This window comes from Camelus bactrianus, chromosome 14, assembly GCF_048773025.1.
Source record: "Camelus bactrianus isolate YW-2024 breed Bactrian camel chromosome 14, ASM4877302v1, whole genome shotgun sequence".
Lineage (NCBI taxonomy): Eukaryota > Metazoa > Chordata > Mammalia > Artiodactyla > Camelidae > Camelus > Camelus bactrianus.
Window position 1 is genome coordinate 42,912,808 of NC_133552.1, and position 26,715 is coordinate 42,939,522.

Consider the following 26,715-nt stretch of genomic DNA (forward strand, 5'->3'; position numbering starts at 1 on the left):
GCTATACAGTATGAACTTGCCGTTTATCTATTTTATATACAGTAGTTAGTGTCTGCAAATCTCGAACGATACTACAGCAATGCCTCCTCTCAAGATCACGCCTGAGCGTTCACGGCACACTCTCCATTTCCATCTATCAACTTGTACCTCTAGGTGGCAGCAACTTCCTTCTGTTCTCCACACCCTTGCCTTTGGTCTTTTGTTTCCTACCTCCAGTATAATTCCATCCTTCCTTCTCTTTCTCAGATAAACACTTTATAGCCTGTAAAGTTTGGGGAAGATTATTGTAAACCATTTTCACTGTAAAAAAAATCAGTCCATTCCCTCGGTTAAGACAGAGGGTTCTTCAAAGAGTACAAAATAATTCAGGTCTAAAGTGAAAAATAATAGAAAGCTATTTTCTTTCTTTCTCCAGACCTATGAACTCTAAGGAAAGCAATGTTTCTTTTTCCTTGCAGTCCTCTAAGGAAAAAAGGCAATGAGTAGAGGAATTGAAAAATAGGTGGAATCGGAGAGATTTCTATTTTACAATAACATTAATTTAATCCTATAGGGAATTAAATCATTGCTTTCTAAAGGGTATAACCCCATATGCCCATGTATGAAGGTGTTCCAAGTATACATTATAGGATGGAAGAGAAGATTCAATGGTCACACAGAATTGGTAACATACAGAGTTACCCTTCTGTTTATTTGACCTTCAGAGAAACTGAAGAAAACTGGCTTCCTCTGTAACCTAAAAAGCTATCATTTCTGCTTGGAATATAATCTGTACCCCTTCCTGGAACATGAATTTACCTCACGTATCAAACCACAGTCCTACCCACATACACTCACCTGCTCAGGATTCTAAATTGTTACAGTTAAGAACGACCCAAGATACTGTATAGCACAGGGAACAATATTCAGTATCTTGCAATAAACCATAGTGGAAAATAATATGAAAAAATATATATGTATAACTGAATCCCTTTGCTGTACACCAGAAATACAACATTGTAAATCAACTGTACTTCAATATAAATACATATATATATGTGTGTGTGTGTATATATATATATATATATATACACACACACAAAAGAGAAGGACCCAAGAGAGTTGAAGTATAGTCTTATTTGAGGCTATAGTAACTGCTAGAATTGTCAAAAAAAAAAAAATCACCCAGTCAGTAGTACCTAGGTCTTATGAAGTACTTTCTTTCAAGGTGACACTATGACAAGTATTAACCTCTTTTGCACTCTTCCTAAGACCGAATTTAAATATTTTGGGTCAGACACCATTCATTCATTCATTCATTCATTCAATAGAAGTATAAGCACTGATTTTGTTTCAGTGACAAATCTATACCAGAACCCAAGCTTGTAGAATCAAGCTTTATTTATTTCATAGGAGGTTCCTCTACTTTATTAATCTTTTCACAATAACTAAGTATGTTTGGCTTTAAAGGCTGCATTTTAAAATATGTGATTCGAAGTAGGATTTCTGGGAAAATGGATGGTTTAAATGGATTAGGATCAAAAACTCTAAGCTTCAATAAGAAGGAAGTTTATGTTGATGAAAGATTCTTCTTATGTTTTGGACATTCCAGGGTAAGACCCGGGAGAAGCCACTGAGTTTAGTTACTAATCGTAGGAGTGCCTTCATCTTCCAAAATGTAAGAAAAGATTGCCTCCATGGACTAAGTTCATTAACTACCTTTAATGGCAGCTTCTAGTTCACTGGGTAACAGAGCAAGTGGACGGTGCTGGTTTATGAAGCATCGTCTTTCCCATCACTGTTTGGTACCAGCACCTCCTCTTCCTTTGGGAAACTCCTCATGATGCATGGTTTCAATGGGACTGTTAACCTAGGCACCCTCCCCAACTCGGCAAAGGGCTGGGCACCGGCGCCAGGCTGGCTGATCACACTCTGGTTTCCTCTACTGTCATCGAGGAGCTGGAGCTGACTCCCTCTAGCTCTGCACCTGCTTATTCAATCCTGCCCCCTGGACCTGGGGTGCTGTCCTGCTCCCTGGGTTTCCTGATGCCCAGCTCCTCTGTTTTTCCTTTGACTTTGTAACCTACCTTGTACATCCTTCAACAAAATTACCTTTTGCTTAAGTTAGACAGACTCAGTTGGTTTCCATTACTTGCAACAAAAGAACCTCATGTGATAAAGGAGACTGAAGTGAATGAAAATTTAGACAGAGGTAATGGTTACAGACAGAGGGTTCCAGCAGGGTCCTCAGTTCTCCAGCTACTTATTAGCTGAGGGCTTATGTGGAGCAGCTGTGACCAAAACCTGTGTGCTGTCGGGGTAATTACGTCACACACTAGCTACAATTCTTTTAAAACTGATGAAAAGAAATACATTACTTATGAGGATACTGATCCTTCCTTAGGTAATCTAGCTCCATGCTAAGAAACGTAATACATAGCCAATGCGAAGGAAATGAATGTGAAAACTTTATGAAAACCTAGTCAGCTGAGAAAAATTATAGTAAGATGAGGAGGTATTTAATGTTAAAATTATTCACTGTCCATGTGTATATTGAGAAATCTCCATGGCCAGAAAGGTAACACTGCCAATAAGACTGATGGATGAAAATCAAAACAAAACTGCTGGTACCCAAGCCTTCCCAGAGGGAAATCCCCTTAAGATTTACAATTCTGAGCGGTATTTCCAGCACATTCAAGAATACATAAGGGTTTCTGATGAGGTCCTAATATTAAGTCATTATTCTTTCAAATATATATTTAGAAGACAGTTTTGGTTAGCTAATTCTTTAGCCTAAATATATTCACTGTGAAGGACAGTGGCTTGTCTAGATGCTTATAAAATAAGATCTTTCCTCATTTTAATTTGATATGTTAATTATAACATAACTTGTACCGGTGCTAGTATAGATATGTATTTTTCAATATTAGGACAGGTTTTTTTCTGCATTATTCATTAATGACTCCCCACAGCCCTTTATTCTGCCTGTTTCATTATAACACAACCATTATTTTCAAGTTCTACATGTGAACAAGTTGAACAGGGAGAGGGCTGTGATGGAGGGAAATGCACGCTGCACAACTTAAAACTATAAAGAGCTGGAGTTCAAGGTGCTTTCCCAGAGTGAATCATGAGTCCTGATTGTGTGAATGTTAAATAGCCTTTATGTTGTATAAAACCAAGCTAAGAAACAACAATTACGTGAAAAATACTAATCCCAGAATGACAAACAAGTCATTTTGTTATGTTTCTTCTGCTTTCATTGGACTTCATTTGCTCTTCTCTTTCTGGTTTCCTAAGGTAGAAAATTGAGATTATTGATTTGAGATCGTTCCTCTTTTTTAATACACACATATAAGGCTATAAATTTCCTTCTAAGCACTACTACTGATGCATCTGACAAATCCTGGTAAGCTGTGTTTTCATTTATAGTTGACCTTAAAAAATACGGATTTGAACTATGTGCATCCATTTATATGTGGATTTTTTTCAATAGGAACGCACTACATTACTACACCACCTGCTGTTGGCTGAATCTGTGAACAGAGGACCGTGGATACAGGGGCTGACTGTACACAGACTTTCAACTGTGTGGGGTCAGCGATCCTAACTCTGCTTCTTCAAGGGTCAACTGTACTTAAAAGTATTTTTAAATTTCTCTTGCAATTTCTTCTTTGACTCATGTATTATTTACAAGTGTGTTGTTCAGCCTTCATGTATTTTTCGATTTTTTCAGACAAATCCTTTTAAATACTGAACTAAAATTAGTTAATACATTTTATTCCACGACAGTACCACACCTAGCCACAGGGCTGAGGAGATGCCAGTAATAACAGGGAGTCCACCAACATGCCCAAGGAGACAGTAATATGGTTCTGGGCAGCAGGTTGGCAAAAACAAATTACTAATGGACTTTTAATAGAAAAATGTCTCATAAGTGGTGACCTTTTAGCTCAGCATGATCTTATAGCCTTAATTCTCCCATAATTAGAAAATAATTGTAGAAAATAATCTTTAATTTTTCCCCCAAATCATCTTCATAAGGGACGGAAGCAACACCAGACAGAGGAATCAGCTGATGTTAAAAGCAATGTGAAACACTTTTATCATGAGGTTTCTTGCTGCAATTCTGGGTAATAAGAGAATTTAAGAAAATTAAACCAAAGGTCGTGAAGAAGGTTAAACTGAAAGATGGCACGCAAGTTTAAAGTATACAGAACTGTCTCCAAGCTAAATTTGAGGAGGTGGTAGAAGTGAAGAAAGAATTTAAGAGCTGGATTATAACCAAAGCAGAGAGATGAATTTGGAGGGATTTTAAATGCAGCAACACTGAGGAGGTCCTTCTTTTCATTGCAATTCAGTAGACAGACAACCTGCAAACTGGTTCATGATTCTATGAACTGTAGCCCTCTTTCTGAATGTGTTATCAAACCTTGGAGAGAACACACTTCCAAATGAAATCTAAAGGCAACCTGCTGTTACTTATTTGCCAACACTTATGAATTGGAGAAGAAAAAAAAAAGTCCAGGCAGGCATTCTGGGAACTGGAATTTTCACATATTAAAGTTCAGACAGAGTATCATAATTTTTGCCCTGTAAGTCAAGAAGCAGTGAAAGGCTCTGGTAATTAAAATAACATAGTCAATATTATCTATAAATAATGAGCGTGCAAGGATCTGCAAGCTGATGAGTAAACATTTTGGCAGGGAGTAACTGCCACATACTGGAATGGAAAGCAATGTCTTTATCAGGCCTTTCCTATTTCTTCTTTCTCTTCCTCCACCACATCCATCTCATGGGAATCTCCCAGACAAAAGCCTTCTGCTTAGCGTGTAATGAATTAAACATCCATCTTATTTAATCTGCAGCATTTCCCTTGCTCTGCCCACAGGTAATGAACTGCCACGAGGCAGAAAGACGACTGGCCGGGAGGGCAGAGCCCTGGGTGCAGAGACCCTCCCTGCCTCGAGAGAAGCCCCTGACCACGGCAGGTAGACAGATGACAGCTGCCTTAATGTTCAAAATGGCCCTGATCTGCTTTCAGAGATCCAGAAAACTCCAAGCATGAATGGTGTCTTATTTTACATCTCACATCATCACAGGCCTGTTTCCGATTGCTCACCAATTTTCCAAGAGCAATTACTTTTTTATATCACTTGGTAATTTACTCTTCTTTGAATATATCACATATGCATCTTTGCTCAGTTTTGTGTGACCTGCTGGCCCACATCTGACATGCAACACATTTTGGTCTTCGGAGCTCCATTCCTACCTTTGTAAGGTGAGGGGTGGAACTGGACTTGATGATGCTTCCAGCTCCTTTCCAGCCCTGTAATGGACCACAATTGCACTTGGAAATGTTCTCTGCCTCCTTAAAGGGCTAGTTCTACATCAACTTTCTGAAAGGTTTCCAGTATCAACAGCTCTACTGCCTTCCTCTATTAAGGCTGAAAGTTTAAACATGAAGGAACATTCTTGATTAATGACAAAAATCCATACTCATTATATCCTTCAAAAGGATGCTATGAGGTCATGCGGAACATTTGTGACTGTATGCATATAAATGTTTAAGTTCATTGGAGCACTGCACATCCAACAATAAAACATCAAAGTGTGAAAAGGCTCTTCCCACCCTGCAAAGAATTTGTGACACAGGACTGTTTGCTTCCAAATGTGAAATAGGATTCACACCCAGGATGTGTCATAATTTGCATGGATACTCCTATTAAAACTGGAGTTTCTTCTGTACACAGTGACAGAACATCTCAGGCATGTTGGTCAGAAATGAATCATAATTTAGACTGGTGGTGGCAGCAACCAGTTAGTTAGAGAAAATTAATCCCATTTTACTGATGACAATTCCTATTAACAATGCCTAATCTTCTCCATCTTCACATATGGAGTCCATAGTGTCTATTACATGACACACACATATCTGTGTCACACAGTAGCCCTGGATGGATGTTTTAGGTACACAGCACAACCAGCATTACCACCATCATCACACAACTATATGCACCCAAGTCCTTGAAAACTTTGGGACTAGAGAAGGATGGAGGGGAAAATGGAGAAAAAAGAATAGAAAGCTAAAAATGAGCTTATGTATACATGTATGTTCTTAATTCGCACACTGTTCTGGAAATTTGGGGAGCTTTAAATCAACTTCAATGTTCAGTTCAGAGATATTCCCCACCAGGGAGATATCCCCTCCCTACCCTGTTCCAATCTACACATCTACACCAAATACAATCTACACATCTACACCAAATACAATCTACAAGTCTACACCAAATACAATCTACACATCTACACCAAATACAAGTTACAGATTTCTGGAATAGCTTTGAGAAGACAAGAGCCGAAAGATGACTTGGAAACAGCCACTCTCTGTGGGTTTGATATCAGAATATAACAGCTTCAAGCAAAAAGATCTATGAAGAAAAAAAGCCTACTTGCATATTCAAATCTCTCATAAGGTTTGCCCCATTTCCCTCCATGTGCCCCAATGGTAGCAAGATATTTTTTCCTGGCATTATCATAGGCAAGAAAAAACAGAATATGCTCTTCTCAAGGTTTTTAATCACCACTGGACAAAGGAAGGTATGAAAGAGGAGAGCTGGGACACATGACATGGAGGATGAAATTCACATCCTGAGCCTCAAAGGCTTCCTCAATCCTCAAATCAACAAATATTCCTAGAGTGGGAGGCCAGTGAGGGGAGAGCCACTGTGACAGACAGGGTTTACGTCTGGCCTGGGTGGCTAACTCTGATTAATAGAATATTAAATGAGTTGTACAATGATCTCATGTTCTTTATTGGGGTGCTAATAAATTCTGCAAGAAGTTCTCAATGCCACCCTTTAGTCCCTGGGAGTGAGCAGTTACAGCTGACCTGCCTCATCTGTCATTGGACTTCTTACATCCTGGTGCTTTCAGCTCCTTCCTGGTTATATACATTTTTTTAACCACATTTTCTTTCCATTCCAGCAGGTTTGTTTGTCTTGAACAGACATTCTTTTCCCCACATTTCTTCAGCTCCAGAGGCAACGCTGCCACAGGAATGAGGCCAGAAGAGACCGCCTCTCATATTAACATTACACAAAGAAAAACACTACTTAAAATGTTAAGCCGTCTTTACTCAATGGTAAACGTTGGTTTGATAACTCAACCACAGCCATCGACATTTACAATCTCCCAACTGTCATGCGTTTCCTAGGCATAACTTAGAAGTTCAAGCTTTTTCACCTTTTAAAAGTTTAATTGTTTATTTGACGAACAATCTTTTTTAACTGATTGGAGCGTTTGCTAACTTCACAGCATCAGCCAACATCACTTGCATGTAGCGTTTGCAGATCTAACTTAAGCCAGAACCAAGTCAGTGTTCAACTTGGCATCTAGTTCTATACATTATCCCAAACTTCTTTTTTTGAGGGGAGAACAATGATCACTTTCCTTTCATCTCCATGGCTAGTGTAAGTATTTAAGCCTCCAGGATTTTCAGAGCCAATATTTCACAAAGAAATAGCAAGTGTTTATCACTTAACTAGCTATAGACTCTGGGTGATTTCATTGGGCTTCTTCCTAGCTGGTGATTTATTTCCATGTACCAGCTTCACAGAACTTACCTGAGAAAAACTCAAGACAGTATAGGTAATAGGATTTTTAACTAACTCATGGCCAAATAAAACACACGTATTAAACCCATGTATGCTCCTACTAGAGTTAACTGAGAAATGTTTCCAGGTCTTTGTATATGTGTTTCAATCTACAAAGGAATAGCTTTGTCGACTGTCTGCTTTTCCTATTAATTCTGGGTCTTTACTTTAAACCCTTCTTCTTGGGGGGTGGGTTTTCTGACAGTCCCTTCTTTTATACTTGCCCTCTTCCCTACCACCCACTCCCAAACTAGTCTTAAGTACAGTTGATACCATTTTCCTCTAAACATTATCCTATGACCACATCTCTTAGAGCAATATCCACATTTTACAACATATTCCATATTATTTGTATAGTATCATATAATACAGCCTATTATATACGTCTAATATCACATCCACACCCCACTGTCCTAGAAGACACTGAGCCCCATAAGGACAGAAACCACGTGTTGTTACTTATCTTTCTAATCCAGTGCTTTTCACAGTGCCTGGGAATGTAAATAAATGTTACTGAATAAATAGAAGTTGAGTTTTCTCAAGGATAGTAGTAAAAATCCTTTTTTGTTTTTCTTGGATTACTTCTCTGAAGATAAAAGTGGTTTAAACTTACTAACCAAATGGCATGCTCTGAATTACGTAGGAACAGGTTATCAAGACTCAAAATACTCCAAAAAGGAAAAGTGAAGGAAAGAAAATGCGTTATGTACTCAGTGTTCCACATTTAGATGCTGAGAAATGAGCTGTGGAAATCGGATCGCATACCTGACAATGTTGTACTTTATCCATTAGCTGATGCTGCTCACTTGAGTATCTTGTATTGTCTACATGTAATGAAGTTTCCTCAGTACCACGTGCCTTGGACTGAGACAGAATATCAACTCTGTGCAGTCAAAAAAGGACCTAATTTCCCCCTTTCCTTTTATGTAATGGCCAAGAGTATTATTTACCCCTCAGCTTTCCAGGTTTGACAGGAAACAATGCGCTTTAGTGACTGTGAGAGACCAGGAGGGATGCCCCAGCTTTTAGACAGTATGTAAGCAAACGGCTGTTTCCCCTTTGCTCTGTTTCCCTCTCTGTGTGAAAAAGAAAAGCGTAATATTTAACAACATCACCAAGCTATTGTGAGGATTAATTAGATTTAATGGGGGAAGGGAGACAAGCTGATGAGGCATTATTCAAATTCAAAGAATCATTATTTTGTGTCTAAAAATAATCCTGATTTAGGAATAAAGTTAATTTGGAAGCTCAATCTTTGGTAATCATCTTCCACACTTAAAAAAAAAAGCCATAGTTTTTAATCAAAATCCCATTCTAAGCACAATTCAATGAAGGAAGAATGCAGACCTGCAAATTTCCATTCACCTTTGAAGACCGTACACAGTTCAATTCTTCTTTTCTTTTCTTCTTCTTTCCCTCCCTCCTTTTTTTTTTTTGGAGCTACACTATATATAGAAAGGTTAATGTTGTGAAATGGAGTGTTATAAACAAATATGGATTTAAAATCTACATTGATTTCTTTTCTTTGTTTCATATGAAACATTTGTGAAACACTTTACATTCCCTCTTTAAAAACTGAGTAATCAATGTTCTGCAGTAGAAATAACTCTTCTGGTCATTTCTGGTGCCAACTAAAAATTGGCACTTGCCATCTGCCTCTACAAGGATTAAATCATTAGCCACTGCAGCCACTGACCTTTAATGCACCCTGAAAGGAGTCCAGGGTGGAGATCAGGAATGAAGTGCTCTGGGCTCTGGGGAAAACTGGTAGAACAGGCCTTCAGATGGTTAGATATTTTCAGAAGACTGTATAAGCCCCAATTCTTGTATCTCATCATATCCAGAAAAGCACTAAAATCATTATTGGAGTCATATGCCCTTTGTGACTAGCAGCAACCTTCTGCAAAAATGTGTGCTTGATTGCATGTATCCCCTTTCATCAAAATCACTCAGACACTGACCTTCCTCCCTACCTCCTCGGAGCAGTTCCCCAGAGCTATCTGAAATGCTGTCTCCCAGCTATAGTCCTCACTCTGCCCCAAATAAAACTTAACTCACAATTCCACATTGTGCATTTTTTTTTCAGTTGACACTAGTAAGTTCCATCTCTATTTTTGTTCTCAGGAACTAGTCAGTGAAAGATCTTTGTATCCCTCAAACTAAAAAAAAAAAAAAAAAACCTTGGATATTTGAGGCTAAAGTCAGGAAAAAGTCATCTAAATAGTAATCATCAAAATTAATAGAATAGATTAATTTACTATGAAAATCTTCATGAGAAGTGTAAGTTGGTACTTGAGAAAAATCTGAATTGTTGCTTAAATCTCACTAAAAAACTAAGTCTTCAAAAAAATGAGAAATATTCTTTAAAAATGTAACAGTTGATAATTCTGGGAAATATGCCATATCTGTTAGGAAAAAAAAATGTTACAGTTTTTGGTGAGTGAAGACTTTTGGCTGGAGAGGAACTGTTCGTGTTTATTTAGAACTTTCCAAAGGAAAGGGAGATGATGTAGGTCAGTCAGTAGAAATGTAGTCTCTATAGAGAAGCAGGAATAATTCTCTTTTACACAGCCCTATTACAATTTCCCACAAGACTTACAAATTCTCGTAAGTTAGACGGTACACTTACCAAGCAAACTTCTGATTATTCATTCGATTTCCCCGGACCCTTGACACTGGGGACGGATGTACCCTGCAGGTAGATGAGAGTAATCCAGTCATTAAAAAAAAAGCATTTTCCTGATTACAAATGAACAAATACAAAAGGATCTGGCTTATAAATGACCTCTTTTAGATCTACTTAACGTAAAACACCCCAGAACTTGAACATCTCTTAATAAACGGATGCAGTTAAATTCCTATGCTGGCAGACCTGCAGTCTCTCTTTCCTCCTGAACCACTTTTAACATAACTAGCGTGTGTCACAATGTTCACTGTGACGACCCCCCTGGAGTAGGACCACCAGTTTTAATAAACTGACTCATTCATTCAGTCCAATAAAAAGTTACTGCCTTGCTGGGTTTAAGACTGCGTAAAAGTAATGTAGGGCTGGTGCTGGCCCTCGATGAGCCTTTCCTGGAACCTGCTCCCACAAGGAGGACACAGAGTGGCTAAGTACACGCTTGCTCAGTCAACTTCCAGATTCTGAACCCTAAGAAGCAAGGTCACGAAGGGGACCAGGGTCCCCTTAACATGCTACTTTGGCATAAGGATTATTTTGATCTGAAGGCCACCGAGAAAGAAGGAGCTCTCTACTTTTCCCTTACATGCCTAAAAGCAGGGCATACATTTCCCTCTTGCAAAGGAAATTTTCATGTGCTGATGCGTCCGTCCCCCCCACCCCCTCCAGGAAGAGGAGTACAATGTACAACTCTCACCATCGGAGGTAGAGGTGGTACTGAGATGAGTCGGCATAAACAGTCCTCATTACCATCAGTTTCCTCCATACATTTCGTAATCACCTTCCCAAAATTTACCTTCCCAGAAGTGCAGACCCCCTTTTCTTATTTCTAGTGACTTCTCCACAATTTATTACCCTTTGTTAAAATGGTCCATAAGCTCCAAATTCTAACCACCCCTTGAGTTACTCATCCCTGAGTATTCCTGCATGCATGCATGCGTGTTTCATGTGTAAATCAACCTTCCCCCCCACCTTGCTAATCCAGCTATTGTCAATTTAATTTGCAGGCCCTCAGACACTAAACCTAAGAGGATAGAGGAAAAAATGCTTTTTCCCTCCTCTACAATAACTTCATCCAAATGTCCAGGCACAGAATCTGTGGGAATGGGGGCGGAAGGACAGATGAATAGTTATTTCCAGGGGAAAGGCCTTCTGGATGTGATGCTTTCCCGTCAAGCTTTAAGAAAGACAAAGTCAATTCAAAACTTTAGCTACATAATAGGGAAAAGATAGTAACGACCATATTGTTTTATAAGTTTCCAGGGTCGGAGTCACCCACTGGAAATAGCTGAGATTTCTACGAACCGCTAATATCCTCCAATCAGGAGCGAGCTGCTGGACCTCTGGCTCCTTGTGGGTCACTTCCTGGCAACACCACACGCTCTGCTCCCTCTCCTTGTGGCCAACTTCCTGTTTTGTTCTTCCTGTACTAGGGGCTGTGAGGCCTAGGCAATCTTCAAGCTTGTGTTATCTTTACTCTTTATGTCTCAGACACTGTTCTAATTTACAAGACAGGAGAGAAAACAGGGATTTTAAATTGTTCTTGAAATCCAGTTATAACCAAAAACCCAAGGTTCACTAGAACAGTCTCAGCCCTCCATAGCTGTCCAGAGAGTAAAAATCATTTCAAAGCAGATGATACAGGTCTAGCCCCTCGGAAGGGCCAACTGCAGTCTTTCTGCACATCCAGAGCCAGACTGCACTTTGCTCTCGGAGGGCTTATTTCTTCCAACATCCCTTATTAACATTCTTTTCCTCACAGCTCTTCTCAAAGGCTGCTGCAGCTGAGCTGCTCGGCACAGATTTTCTGCTCCACATGGGGGAGGGGATGTTAATTATGCAGAAAGATGGAGAGAGGCCAGACAGCCCCTCTGGTGAACTGTCTCATTCAAGCACGGCCCACTTCCTGCTGTTTTGCAGCTACAAGGATCACCTGTTGGTCTTGGCACCCGGCCAAACTGGGGCCTAGCGGAAATGACAGACTCAGCTAGAAATGAAAGCCGGCTCATATTCCACCACCCCAAACTGGGGAGAGAGAGAGAAAAAAATACGCCATAAAAATGCGTAAGAATTTATATACAAGGTAGCAAGATTCAATTTTTTTCTTCTCTTCTTTCTTCTTTCTGTATGTCTGCTTGAAATACAATCATCAAAATGGAACTGTGAGCCAAAAAGATGTCTCCGGAGTTCAGGGCCCCTGACCTAAGGGAAAATACAGGAAATCCTCCTGAACTTCCCTACAACCCCCTCCCCCCCGGGTGTCAGAATCCTACAGCCTAAAAAAATTTTTAAGGAGTAATAGCTCAAACACTTATAGTTCTTTAACTCACTCTGCATCCTTTAAATGTTCACTTCTTTTATTGTTTTCTCCTTAGCCCTACTTCTAGCCATCATTTTAATTCCACCAAATGAAGTCTGATGACACAGGAGTATTTTCTTATTGACATTTCTCATTGCATATACCAGTGGAAGAAATGGGTCCATTTAACCTATAATTATTATATTCTCTAGGTATTTCTATCTTTTACCAAAATTTCACTGATCCATAGATCAAATACTAAAAAATAATTTCTGTAATGGTTTAACAGTCTTCAAAGAACTCCTGATTGTGTGTATGTGACCAAATAATTATAAGGCTGCTTAAATTGAAACAAGAAAGCTTTTTTCCCCTTCCCAAAGTGAGTAAATTGATAACCTGGAACTTACTTCATCTGATAATGTAGACCCATAAAGGTCTGCATTTCAGCTACCCCTGCAAATGTTATTTCTTCAAAAGGAGATGCAGTGTTTCCATCAGCTCCATGTTTAAATGGTGACACTTTTTACCATCGCCTACCTTCTTTCCACATGGAGCAGCCAGGCAGGTAGCAAAGTCAAAACCCCAGTAGGAGAAACCACTGTCTAATCTGCATGTCATGCATTATTCATGACCTCCTGATTCCTGCACCTGCATCTAGGCAGGAAGCTTGCAGGGAATGTTCATTATTCTTCTCTTAGCCTCACACGGGCTCCATTACTGCTAAGCCACTTTGTTCTGTAACTAAAGGTTTCAGGCCTTAGTACTAACCGCTGGATGCTAAAAGAAAAAAAAAATCATCATGCTGAAGAAAAAGGGCAATCTCGGTTGTTTCGTAACATGAACTGAATCCTCCAATGTGCGCTTCTGAGACTGAGTTTATGTCAGATGGAAATGCTCGCGTTTGGTGATTTACATTACATAGAAAAAAGGAAGCTATAACATTAAGGCCATGCACACCAACTGTCCTATTCATATACACTTACTCATCTGAGGCAGACAGCATGCTTAAAATTTTACCCAACACAGCATTTAATTTAGCTTTCCTGCTAAGCACGTGAGAACTTTTTAGGTACCTTAATACAAAAATGACTCTTCCTTCTTTGGGTATAAACACTAAGGGACCTGACCCTCAAATCTCGTATTTTAATGACTAATATTTATAACCAAGAGAATAGATCACTTTGTTTTTCGATGTTTTCTGGAACCCGCCTGAATGGTTGGTGCCTGGAGGCGAGATGTGATACCCAACACAAATTACTGATCACCGATGGACTGCTGGGAAGGGCATCTCCCTACCTTTTCATTCTCCCACCACTGAAAAGTTGTGACAACTTAAATCCAATCTGATAGCCCGCAGTGGAGTCAGGAAGAAGTGGTGAGGAGGACCAACGGTGTCACTGCCTGGGACTGAACTCGAGCACCATCATTTCCCGACAATGTCATCTTAGGGCAAGTTACTTAACCCGTCTGGGCTTCCGTTTTCTCATCTGCACAAGGGAGGCAATAATAGCGGCCACCTCCTAGGTCTGTGACCTTTAAATGAGTTAATAGTTTAAAGTGTTTAGAACAGTGCTTGGTACCCAGGAAGCAGTTAATACATGCTAGCTTTATCATCAGAAGTGCCGATTGGATTGGAAAGAACAAGAAGATGGAACTGGCATATCCAGCTAATTCCTGAGGACTGAGATAACCAGTGTTACCTACAGAGCCTCCATTCTTAATTACTGTGCTAATATGACTTCTCTAAAGGCCATGAAATGGCAAAGAAAAATAAACACTTATAGAGGAACATGAACCAAATACTGTGGTTTCTGAGGTATGGCTTCCTCTCTGGCAAATCATTTTTTCTGTTCTTTATTAGAAGACCTATCTTCTGTTTACTAAATTGGATAGTATTTTATTTATGTCCCATTCAAGAACAAGTCACTAATTACAGCAATGCCAAGTCATTCCCATTTATTAAGCCCTTTCTAGGTGCCAGACACCATGCTAAGGACTTTAGCCACATTGTCTTATTTTCCCCTCAAAACATTAGTATTTTCTCTTTGAGAAAATAGGTTTAGAAGAGTTAGGTAATTAGCCAGAGTGACACAGTGAACAGCAAAATCAGAACCTGGACACAGGTACGTCTGACCCGTCTTCCTCCAGATTATCATCCAGTACTTATGAACTCGTATGTTTTCTTTCCCTCCATACCACCCCATAGGATGCGATCAACTGAATTACCACCAAGGACTTTAATGAGGGACCGAGCATTTATTTAAGCCCAGCTGAATATCCTATAGTACAAGCAGATGCAAAGTGAATGTATCAGTGCTCCTGGCCTAAAATTGGCACCGAGCTAAAGATTAAGCCTTCAGGGACTCACAAGAACTAGGGTCACAGTAATGTACTTTGTTCTCCCTTTAACTCTTTATGAAAATTCCTTGCTACTAGTGTTGCTATTTAAATACCTAATATACAACACATGTAAGTTTTAGATGGTAAATTGAATCTGCTTTCTCACTTCCCATCTTTTCTAGCACCCAGTCCTATCCAGTTTGGGTCCACATCTGCCTGATGAAACCATCTCTGTCATGGTCATCAATGGTCTCCATGTTTTCAAATCTAATGGTTAAGGCTCAGCCCTTATCTTCTCCAGTCCTCCGCGGGGACTCACGTAACTGATCACTCCACCCTTGAAAAGCTTTCTCTACTCAGCATTGGTGATATTTTCCCAGCTTTCCCTCCTCCTCTCCTTTTCTCCTTTGCTGAGGTTCCTCTTCTTATTCTTCTAGACTCTAAATGTTGGCTTGGTCTAGGGGTCACTTTCCCAGGACCTTCCTCTCCCCTCTTTCAACTCACTCCCTAGCTGAAGGAGTCTCCAAAGTAACTCCCCTCACACCCTTGAAGACATCATCCCACCTGTAGACCGTAGGTACCATCCAGATAATAACGACCCCCGGATTTCTATCCCCACCCTATCCCCGTATCAACACCAGACTCAGTTTTCCAATCCTAACCAACCTTTCCTTTAAAAAAAAAAAAAAGGGAGGGGGCATTCCTTTCTATGTCTTCCTAGTCTCTGAAAAATCAGATTAAATTATTATTTCAAAGACCAATAAAATATTTATTATAGGAAATTACTCATCTAGTAGATTGGAGATTTTCATTATCAAGATCATGAGAAATTATGATATATACATATTTTCTCTTCTTAAATCCATTTTTCCTACTATATAACCAAATGATAAGCCCATACTTTCATCCATAAATTATTCCTATTCTTTGTCAAAATATACACTTTAACAACTCAGTTTGCTACATTTGTGGAAGAAAAGATTAATCCAAAAATAACTCCACAATTATTCTTAAATATCAGAATTTTCCTATGTAGAATCACATGAAAGATAATTTTAAAGTAACTCTTGGTATTCCTGTCTTCTTATACACGGTTGTACTGAATACAAGTTCTCACGATTATTCAGATTAGTTTGGATGTTTTTATTGTAATATATATATATACACACACCACACTTGACCAAATAAAAAGAAAAGTGTGACTCCAATATTTAAACTAAGTGGGCCCTTTCTGTTCTCAGTTTTCATCAAGTCAGTGATTTGATGACCATTAGAAATGCCATTTTTTTTTTAAGGTTTTTTCCCCCCTCATTATTCTTAATTCTCTCTCTATGCAGAGTCACTGATGTTATTTTTAGAAGAGTAGGCTGAATTTAAACATCAAATAGAATGTGATCATCTCTTCACTGTTAACTTTAACAGTCTAAATTTTGTTAAACATAGTGTTTTGAAGGGGAAAGCATGTATTTCTGCCATATTCAACAGAATGAGAAATTCTAAAAGGAGAACATTTGGTTTGTACAATGTTAATTGGATCATATTAGATCATGCCAGCTTCATCCCAGCATCCCCAAGTGCTTTCTCCGTGGAAATGACACTGATGATTCTCTTCCCTCCCTTGTCACCTGGTTAGGTAATGCTCAACTCTAAGAAGCCATCCCCAACCTATTGGTCTAAATCAACTTGCTCCAAGTTCTCACAGCACGGGGCGCTTAGCACATATTAACTAAAGATGCCATTTGTTTGTTTGGGGTGGGAAGGGATAGACTGGGAGTTCAAGATTTGCAGATACTAACTAATATATGTAGAATAGATAAACAACAAGTTCATACTGCACAGCACAGGGAACTATATTCAATATCTTACAGTAACTTATGGTGAAAAAGAATATGAAAACGAACACACATATGTTCATGTATGACAAGCATTGTGCTGTACACCAGAAATCGACACATTGTAAACTGACTATACTTCAATAACAATAATAAAAAAAAGATATTGTATGTTTAGTTTCTTTTGTCTGTCTCTCCAAGAAGACAGTATGCTCCAAGGGGACAAGGGAGCTTCTCTTTTCACTCACTGTCACAACTCCCTTACCTGTCACCAAGTGGGTGCCCAATGGATAACTGTTGTAGGGTTAGCCCCATTTCCCTACTAGACCTGAGCTTCTAGTATGGATAGCAATGGCTAAGTCTGTCTAAGTCACCACTGCATCCTCAGAACTTATGACAATATACAGTACACAGGAGGCATATAATAAACATTTGTTAGGCAATGAGATATCAAAAAAGGATAAAATATTTTCAATTTAGAAATCTGAGCTATTTTACTAAACACCTCCAGAGCACCTAGAGCTTCAATAATTAACATTCACTAAATCCAACAAACTTTATGCAACAGTGACTATTCTTGAAGTCTTGCATTTGGAATAAGACAGGATCTCTGCCCTTAGGCAGTTTGAGTCTAGTTGAGATAAACAGGTAGCAACTACCATAAAATGGTAAGAAAATTAAAAGGGATTTCAATTTTTACTGGAATAAAGAGGAGGTTAGAATTAATTCAAGCTGTAAAATTACACAAAAGGTTACAAAGAAAAGACCTTGACGCTGGGACATGAGGGAAAAGTAAACTTTTCATAAACAGATGCATGGATGGACCTGGAGACCATCATACTAAGTGAAGTAAGCAAGAAAGAGAAAGAAAAATACTATGTATCACTTATATGTGGAATCTAACAAAATGACACAAATGAACTTATTTACATAACAGAAACAGACTCAGAGACATAGGAAACAAACTATGGTTACCAGCAGGAAAGAAGAGTAGGGAGGGATACACATTGGGAGTTTGGGATTTGTGGATACTAACTACTATATATAAAAGAGCTAAACAACAAGGTCCTCCTGTATAGCACAGGAAACTGTATTCAATATCTTGCAACAGCCTATAATGAAAAAGAATATGAAAAGGAATATATATATATATATATATATATGTGTGTGTGTGTGTGTGTGTGTGTATGTATGTATGTGTGTGTATATACATATATATATATAAATATATATGTAAATAAATGAATCACTATGTTGTATACCAGAAATTAACACATTATAAACTGACTATACTTCAATAAAATAAAAGAATGCTGCTGTGAGTATATATATATAAAAAGAAGTGAATGATGGTTGGAAGATACTCCAGGAAGAGAAGTTAAGTTAGTCATCTAACCATGAAAGTGAACTGAAGGTGTAGGGTGGACAAGAAGGTATGCTCGGAGAAGAAAGTCTCTTAGAAAAATTAGGGAGAGATGAGCTAGAACGTTAAGGCAGGGGTAGAACATGGACCAGTAAGTCCATGTCTGACTAAGGAGTTAGTAAATGGGGCAGTCGGCTGTGGAGCAGCAGCAGTCTTTCCTCTATTGGTCAGAGCCATGTATACACAATGTGTATCTTTAAGCAGTATTTATTGCATACCTATCATTTATTCATTCATTCAAGTATTACTTAGCATCTATTATGCCAGACACTGTTCTAGGCTCTCAACACTGTGAACTGTGTTAGTGGAGAGGATAGTACACCTATTAACGCGTGGTTCCTGATGTCAGGAAGCCTACAGCATGACGTGAGTTTGGACAAATGACTGGTCACCATGGTGCAGTGTGATAACTGGCCAGGGGAGCAGAGAAAAAGGGCATCTGAATTACACTTTGGAGCAGACACAGACATTTCCTTTGGATTATAAATAAGGTGAGTTTAAAGGAAACGTTTCTCAGATATGGAAGAGGAAAGGAGCATCCAAAGATAAGAAGAGGCACTGAAGGGCAGAAATAGCCAAAGCAAAACTACAAACTGTTCAGGGTGTAAAGGGCTGGCAGGCCTGGAGGGGCAGGAGATCACATAATGGCCGGAAACACTGGAGACTCCCCACCCATGGGTGGGGAGCTGGAGTTACGTGACTCAATTTCAGTTCATGTGATCTCATGACCAAGATTAAGAGACATGAACTTCTCCACCCTTCCCTCAATGCCAGAAAAGCCCAAAATAATCCGTTTCTCCTTCAGTGTTGCCTTGGGCATTAAATGGCACCAACATCAAATGTGTCAAACATCCCAGACGCCCAGGAATCATCCTTGACTGAACTTCCCTCCCTACATCCAACCCATTTTCAGGCCCATCCGCCACGTCATCGCCATCCTATCCGCTTTTCATTTCCACAGTCACCAATCTATTTAAACCCACTCTCCTCTCTTACCAGCACTACTCCCAAAACCTCCTCCCCCAATCCATTTTTTGCACTAGAGCCACAGTCATCTTTTAAAAAGGCAAACCTATTTTTCTCTTGCTGTTATCCTTTTAGTGGCTTTTCATTGCTCTTGAAATAGACCCAAATCTCAACGTGGCCTAAATGCCTATGATCTGGCTTCTGCCTACCTCTCCAGCTTCACTCTCCAACAATATCTCCCTACCCCCTGCTTTCTGTGATCCCACCACCCTGGCCTCCTTTCAGTTTCAGTGCTTTTGCTTACATTGTTCCTTTTCTACAGAAGCCCCAAGAGGCCCTCCACCACCTTCATCTAGTTAACTCTTACTCACTCTCAGCTCTCAGCTCAAAGATCACTTCCCTTTCTCTGACTCACCAAACTGGACCATGTCCGTATTAGAGACTCTGATTATTCTCTGCATTTGTCCTTCTGATCAGCTTGCAGTTACATATAGATATAATTATTCAATAAGAAGCAGAAACGATTTTCCTTTGCTCTCCACTATATGCCGAGTATTGGACCCTACATCTGGTGCAATTAAATACTTCTCTATAAATAAAAGATGATGAGAACTCGTACTAGTAGCCTTTTTATTTTTCCTGAGATTTGTTCTTGCAGTAATATAGAAAGATAAATAAGCAAGTATATATAATAACTTTGTACATATATTTAATTTAATGTGCATTTATTTTTATAGTTAATATTTATTTAATGTTATATTTATATTATATATATTTTTTAGGGTTTATTTTGGGGGGGGTAATTAGGTTTGTTTATTTTTAGAGGCAGTACTGGGGATTGAACCCAGGACCTCGTGCGTGCTAAGCACGCACTATACCACTTCAGTGATATCCTAACCCTCACATTATATATTTTAAAGTTTTAGGACTTCTTTCATTTCTTTCAGCAAAGTTTTATAGTTTTTGGTATGCAGGTTTTAATATTTTTTTTTAATTTCAGAGTTATTTATTTTTTTAGTTGTATAGTCAGGTCTACAATGTTGTGTCAATTTCTGGTGCACAGCATGTTTCAGTCATATATATACATATATATTCCTTTTCATATTCTTTTTCATTATAGGTTACTATAGGATATTGAATATAGTTCTCTGTGCTGTACAGTATGAACTTGTTGTTTATCTATTTTACATATAGTAATTAGTATCTGCAGATCTTGAACTCCCAATTTATCCCTTCTCATATTTTAAAGGTAAAATACAAGGTGGAAGAAAATGTGAGTGAACACTGATGTGGCCAGGATGTTGTCCCCTTTGGCCCCACAGAAGGTAGGTTCTTTGGACCCTGCATCAGCCCTGCCCAGCACAGTCTGAGCACATGACCCCTCCAGGGCCAAGATGCTGAGACACATGCATCTATCACTTTCTCATCACTGGAGAAATTCATGGAAAATTAGCAGACATCATGGAGAGACCGGTGAAATTCAAATGAAGTCTATAGTTTAATTAATAGCACCGAACCAATGATAATTTCTTGGTTTGGACAACTGTACTATGATTCTGTAAGATGTAAACTGTAGAGAAGTTGACTGAAAGGGATCTGTGAACTCTCTAGTGTTTTTGCCACTTTTAAATCTCCAAAGTATTTCAAAATAAAACACTTTTAAAGTGCTATTCCTTTGCTGGGATAAAAATGTAAGCAACAGAGATCTTCTAGGAACTACTTTTTTCTCTGTTTTATTTCATGCTTTTCAAGTTAGTTATTATCTATAACATTCATTTTATAAGTTCATAACTATAGAGTATATCTCTGTGTGTATATTCCCTCTGGCACATTTGTTCTTTTTTTTTTTTAAAGTAATTAAACTCATCAATCAACAATTCTACTGCTTTCACCCATCACGGTTTTCATGCACTGGGAACAGAATTACTAATAACAGGTATGCTCTGAAATAGAAGGAAGTATAGAAGAAAAAAAGATGAAGACACTTTAAAAGGTTAATAAAAATAATGCTATAGTGAATTGCAGGGGGGTGCAATTTAGATCATGTCTACAGACCTACAACCTTACTGTGAAACTGACATTTATCTAGGTAACACAGATTCCACATTCCTGCTCTGACCTGAGCTACCCTGATAATTGCTTCAATTTTTCACTGCGTTTTGCATGTATATAAGTCTGACATATTGTTTTCCAGCATTCAGTATATGGTGCATTAAGGTTCCTGTGTTTTACTATATGAACTGAAACACTTCAGACTCATTCGTTACTATGGATGGAGCTGGACGAATTTCATGATGACAGACATCCTGATTGGTAGTTATTCTATTAGTCACACTGCTAATGCCTTTTATTTGGTGCGCTCTGTCGAGAAAGAGTAGTAAGTAGTTGAAGAATTACTTCAAACGCTTTTACAGCCTCTGGCTGCATTAATTTTGAGATGCCTCATTTAGGCTAGAAAAAAGAGGCAATGTTAAAGTATGTAATACGGGCATTTTGTCACCCCAAATTGGATCTATTACAATTCAGCGTTCTCTCAAGAAGGTGTTATAGCTCACTAGGCTGCACCATTCTTCTTTGAGTAGGACGAAATTTTACATCATTTGGTTCACAGGCACAATGAAAACGGCATAAAGAGACCCTAAAGATGAGAAGCCATCTCGAAGGAGAAAACGTAGTTTACATTTCACTTTCAATAAAATTTTAAACGCTAGGAAACCTTCAATCTGATGATTAAATGTAACTGTTATCTCTACTTTAAATAATGCATTTAAAAGGAATGGATTTATGTGTTTGCATGTGTGAGTATAAACCCTGATTTGTCTTTAAGTGGACATCAAATAAATCAAAAAGAATGATACCCAAGAGAAGGACTCAACTCAGGACTGACTCAGAGAGCAGTGTGATCTGTAGATAGCTGTAGAGGTGGTCCTTCCACTGCCAAAAGTGACAGCCAAGAAGCTTGGAAGACTTTAAAGCAAAGAAGCCAGGAAATGACTTACTAGCTTATGCTGAGACACTTTATTTCAGAACTCGGCATGAGTGCCAGACACATCAATCAGTGCCCAGAGGGCTACAGGTGTTTGTGGAGACCGGCAAGGAATATACGAAGCATCACACCCACTTACCAACAGGACTGGACAAAGAGCAATGCACCCACCGTATCAGCACTTTGAAAATGCACCAGGCCCTCCACAAATGAACAACATGATTTTTCTCCCTAGAAAGTACAAAGCTGCTGGAAGATTTCATTTCACAGGAGAAAGGGTATCACGTAAGAATTCACCTGCCAGCGGTGTGCAGAACGACTGGACATGCAGATGACTAATACTGAGGTAATCCTGACAATACTGCAACAGTTCAGATATAAAGGGACAAAAGTCAAACCCCAAGAGGTCCCGAGGGAACAGGGAGAAAAGAACTGGTCAGAGAACAAGAAGCAGCTGCATAACCTGCGGACGTTGGACAGGGGAAGGGGAAGAGGAAGAGAAAGCTTGAGTTGTGGAGACTAGAAACACAGTGGGAAATGGGATTTTAGTTTGAGGCTGCGGGAGGGCAGACTTACAGGCATGGATCTGACTTTCAGAAACACAGAGGGGAAAGCTGCAGCTGAAGAAGTGGGCGAGATGTTTAAAGACACACAACAAAGGCAGAGGAGTATGAAGTGTCGACTCCTGTATCAGTGAGATACCTGATGGCTGAGTGATATATCTCAGGGCGGAAGGGAAAGGAAGAATAAGGGCTTAGAAGGAAAAGTCAGTGAGATACGAAGAAAATATTAAGAAATCAGATGAGAAGGAAACACAAATACTGTTAAATCTTCTGAAAGAAACAAGAGTGGGAACTGGGAAAGGACCATTACATGGTCAACCAGTAACCGTACAAAGAATCATTTTTTTTGTAAAGCTGTAGAAGGGATGAGTCTCTAGTGTGTTCAGACTTCAAAATGGGGATAAAGGAAGGTTGGAAAATAGCTTCTATCTGAGAAGTTTCCCATGAAAGAAGAGAAAGAGCTGGAAAGCCAGTTGGGACAAAAAAAAAAGTCAATTGGTTTTTCATTTTCTCTAAAGAAAAGGGAAGTTACATTCCATATGACAGGAGAAAGGCATCACGGAAGAGCCTGAAATGGTTGAGAAGGAAAAAATATAGGAACCAATCCTAGAAAAGTCAAGTGAGTGAGCACAACACTGTGCCCTGACACGCAGCAGCTACGTACACACAAATACTTTCTTAAAGGTGAGGGCTTACTGTGAACCTTGTACATGTTAAGAGTTTTACTGGAGAGTCTCACTCATCCACATGGCAGCCCAGGAGGTAGGCATCATTTGAAAGTCAGCTTGAGAGCTGCGATGCACCTAGCCCAGGGCCACACACCAGGGCTGAAACTCACGTCCAGGCTTCATAGACGCCACGTCACACTTGTGAACAACGTCCCACCGGCTTCTTTTGTGAGCAAAGAAGTAACTATTTTATACAAAATTCTAAGAAGTATGGCCCAGTGGCTGCGAGGTGACTTGAGTTTCTTTTCAGTGTTGAGTTTATCCATATTCAAATTTGGTGTTGATTGCGTATCAGATGAGTGGCTGGCCTGAGAGTCAAGAAAGTTTACCATACTGGTGTCAGGGGCTCTAATTTGTCAAGTCATTGCCTAATTGTGGCTGTGTTTACGAAAGCACCATCAATCTGGGCAGGGCAAAAAAGGACAGTTGGACTAATTTATTGCATTCTGTACCCTGAGCCGAGCCGAGGAGCTGAGTCCTTGAGAGTCTCTTCCACTCACATACGTATCATTATGCCAAACACACGCTTACTTCCCTGGTTTGACTCACTCACACCATGGGAAGCAAATCATGGACAGACCAAATTATGGCTTCGTTTTTTAGGTAACAGCATTACCAACATAAGGGTTCAAGGGCTTTAAAAATAGACTATTTCTATGTTGCCAAGTGAATTACTGCAGAATGCCGGCACAGTCTCACGAGAGCCTACACACGCCATTTTCCCCTCTACTTTGACCATGAATTAATTCACAAGTACAAAATTTGGAAATATATTTGCACAGTATTAAATTCAAATTATGCCACCTGTTCTTCCTATTTGCTTTGATAAGAATCTTAATATCTTTGTGAACTTTAATGCACTTTGCTTTGTAAACAATATCTAGGTCTGATGTAGACACATCCTTAGTATCAGCTATCATATATGAAATTTCTTCATGTATATGCATGCTAATTCCATGCCCTTCCATGTAACAAGCTCACAGAACAGTGCAGAATTTACTGGGAATCCCAACAGCATTTTTAAAAATGACATCAACATTTTTTATTTCTGACAAGAAAGTCTTGGTTTAACTTCTGTTTACAGACATACCTCGGACATTATTACAGGTTGGGTTCCAGATCATTGCAATAAAGTGAATATTGCAATAAAGCAAGTCACGCAAATTTTTGGTTTCCTAGTCAGTGCACATAAAAAGTTACATTCATACTATACTGTAGTCTATTAAGTGTGCAATAGCATTATTTCTAAAAAAGGAAAAAAAAAAACAGTGTACATACCTTAATTAAAAAATACTTTATTGGGGGTGAGGAACCTGGGAAAAAATAATCTCAAAGCTTGAGAGGCTGTCACCTGACATGTGGGTCCTATCCGTACCCGCCCACAGATACTGAAGTCTCCTTGCTGAGTAAGGTGCTCTTCTCTAATTCTTCCCCTTTTTAACTTACTCTTATTATGTAAATTTGTTGTCTGTTCCTTAACTATTTGCTTTTATAATGCTTTACCCCTTGTAAAATGATCACCATATTAAATTTGGTGAATGCAGATGATTTTCCTTCTCTATGGGACACATAAATAACTTATTTCAATCTTGGGTTTCAAAGCAACTGATCTAGAAGTTACAACAGGGAATGTGAACAGGTAGTTCTAGCTCAACCCAACCCTGTCATCCTTTTATGAAGGTCTTCTTGTTCCTTTCTTCATATTCTTTTTGTCATTCAGCAACTCAAGGAAGAGGCAAAATGATGGTCTACAGAAAATAACAAATATAAACACATTTCAAATGCATTTGAAAGCAGATTTGTTTGAGGAGCAAACCTTCAGTGCAGTCAGTACTCCAGGGTGGCCCTCAGTGACCGCTAAGAACAAATCTATGAAGGACAGTTCTGCACGGGGCACGGAGAAACCATTTTTCCACTCTTGTATCAAACGCACATCATGGTCCCTCTGTCCACATTGCTGATTTCTAGTTATTTTTAAAAAACTTTGTTCCTCCCATAACATTGCTGTTTTCTCTTTTTGCGTTTTTTTCAGAACATTTCAACTTTATATTAACTTGCAAACTAAGTAAACAGCTGGGCAGATGGAAATTCTCTGCAATTAATTTTCTTATGAAGTGTGAAACTTACACCTACACATTCTGCAAATTATGACATGAATAAAAGTCAGAGTCTAGTGAAAGCTGACTAGTTTTCCTGCCTTGAGCCCTCTACCTGTCGTCGCAGCAAACTGCTGAGTTCTTCTAAAGAAAATTTCACTCTCTGTGTACATTACAAAATAGTTTATTGCTATTTCTGAAAGCTATTAAGACTCCTTTTTTCCCCTGAATTGTAACAGTTTGAGTCATTAATAAAACTCAAAATTAGTGAGAAAGACGTTTCATTTTACTCTGGTGTGTTAAGAGTATAAGACTCCTGAGAACACAAAATGCTTTCATAAACTGCACCCTATAAACGAAAAGATTCGCATGCCTTTGTTTTTCTACAAATATTTTCTCTTTAAGTGTGGCTATGATGGGAAGTGCCTTAGCGTGCACAGAACAGCTCCACACTGCTGTCTCACCCGATCCCCACAAAAGCCTAGGGCAGGAACAGAGAAAACACTATTACCTGCATTCTGAAAACGAGGCCCCTATGGGTTTCTGGGACTTGCTGGGTGTCACTGTGGTGCTAGTCAAACAGAAATGAGCACCAATTCTAAACGTTTCTTCTTCTACCATCCCAACAGAATCCAGAGCCAGAGAGCATTTTGGAGATTCCCCTGGTCCATGCCCACCTCACCCCTAATGGTGAGGTTGTCACCATACTACTTGCCCAGGGTCACAGAGTGAGATTCTGGCCACACAGGGAATAAGAACTCCCACATTCTTCCCGAATGTAATGGAAAGGAAGGTTTCAGAGTCAGACGGGGCTAGATTTGGACCCTGGTTCCAAAATCTACTCCCTGTGGTTCCGTGCAAGTTACCTACATTTGACTTTTGGTTTTTTCATCCCTAAGCAAGAATAATAAGTGAGTTGTGGAGATGAAAAGATGAGATGGGGTGTGCCTGGCTCGTAATCACTGCTCAGAACACATTTTCTTCTAACTCACTGTTTACATAGTGGTACCTTGCTTTCACACTGTATTTCATAAACTAAACACACTTCAGCCATCTACAGTTGCTTACAAAAAGAGGCCTGTAAATGTCTTTGTTTCTGACTTTTAGAGGTAATCCTTATGCTTCTTTTAATTAATTGTTCAATCTTTATTATATATAGTCCTTTTCA

The 26,715-nt window shown here is 39.1% G+C and overlaps 1 protein-coding gene across 14 annotated transcripts in view; it reads right to left on the reverse strand.

Moving 5' to 3' along the window:
- The window catches only part of KLF12 (KLF transcription factor 12), a 405,368-nt gene that overhangs the window by 61,246 nt on the left and 317,407 nt on the right, over positions 1-26,715 (reverse strand). For all 14 annotated transcript variants that reach the window (XM_074378321.1, XM_074378322.1, XM_074378323.1 and 11 more), the window contains one exon: positions 10,264-10,326. In XM_074378321.1, the coding sequence (XP_074234422.1) occupies positions 10,264-10,326 (63 nt within the window). The remainder of the gene's footprint in view (positions 1-10,263; positions 10,327-26,715) is intronic.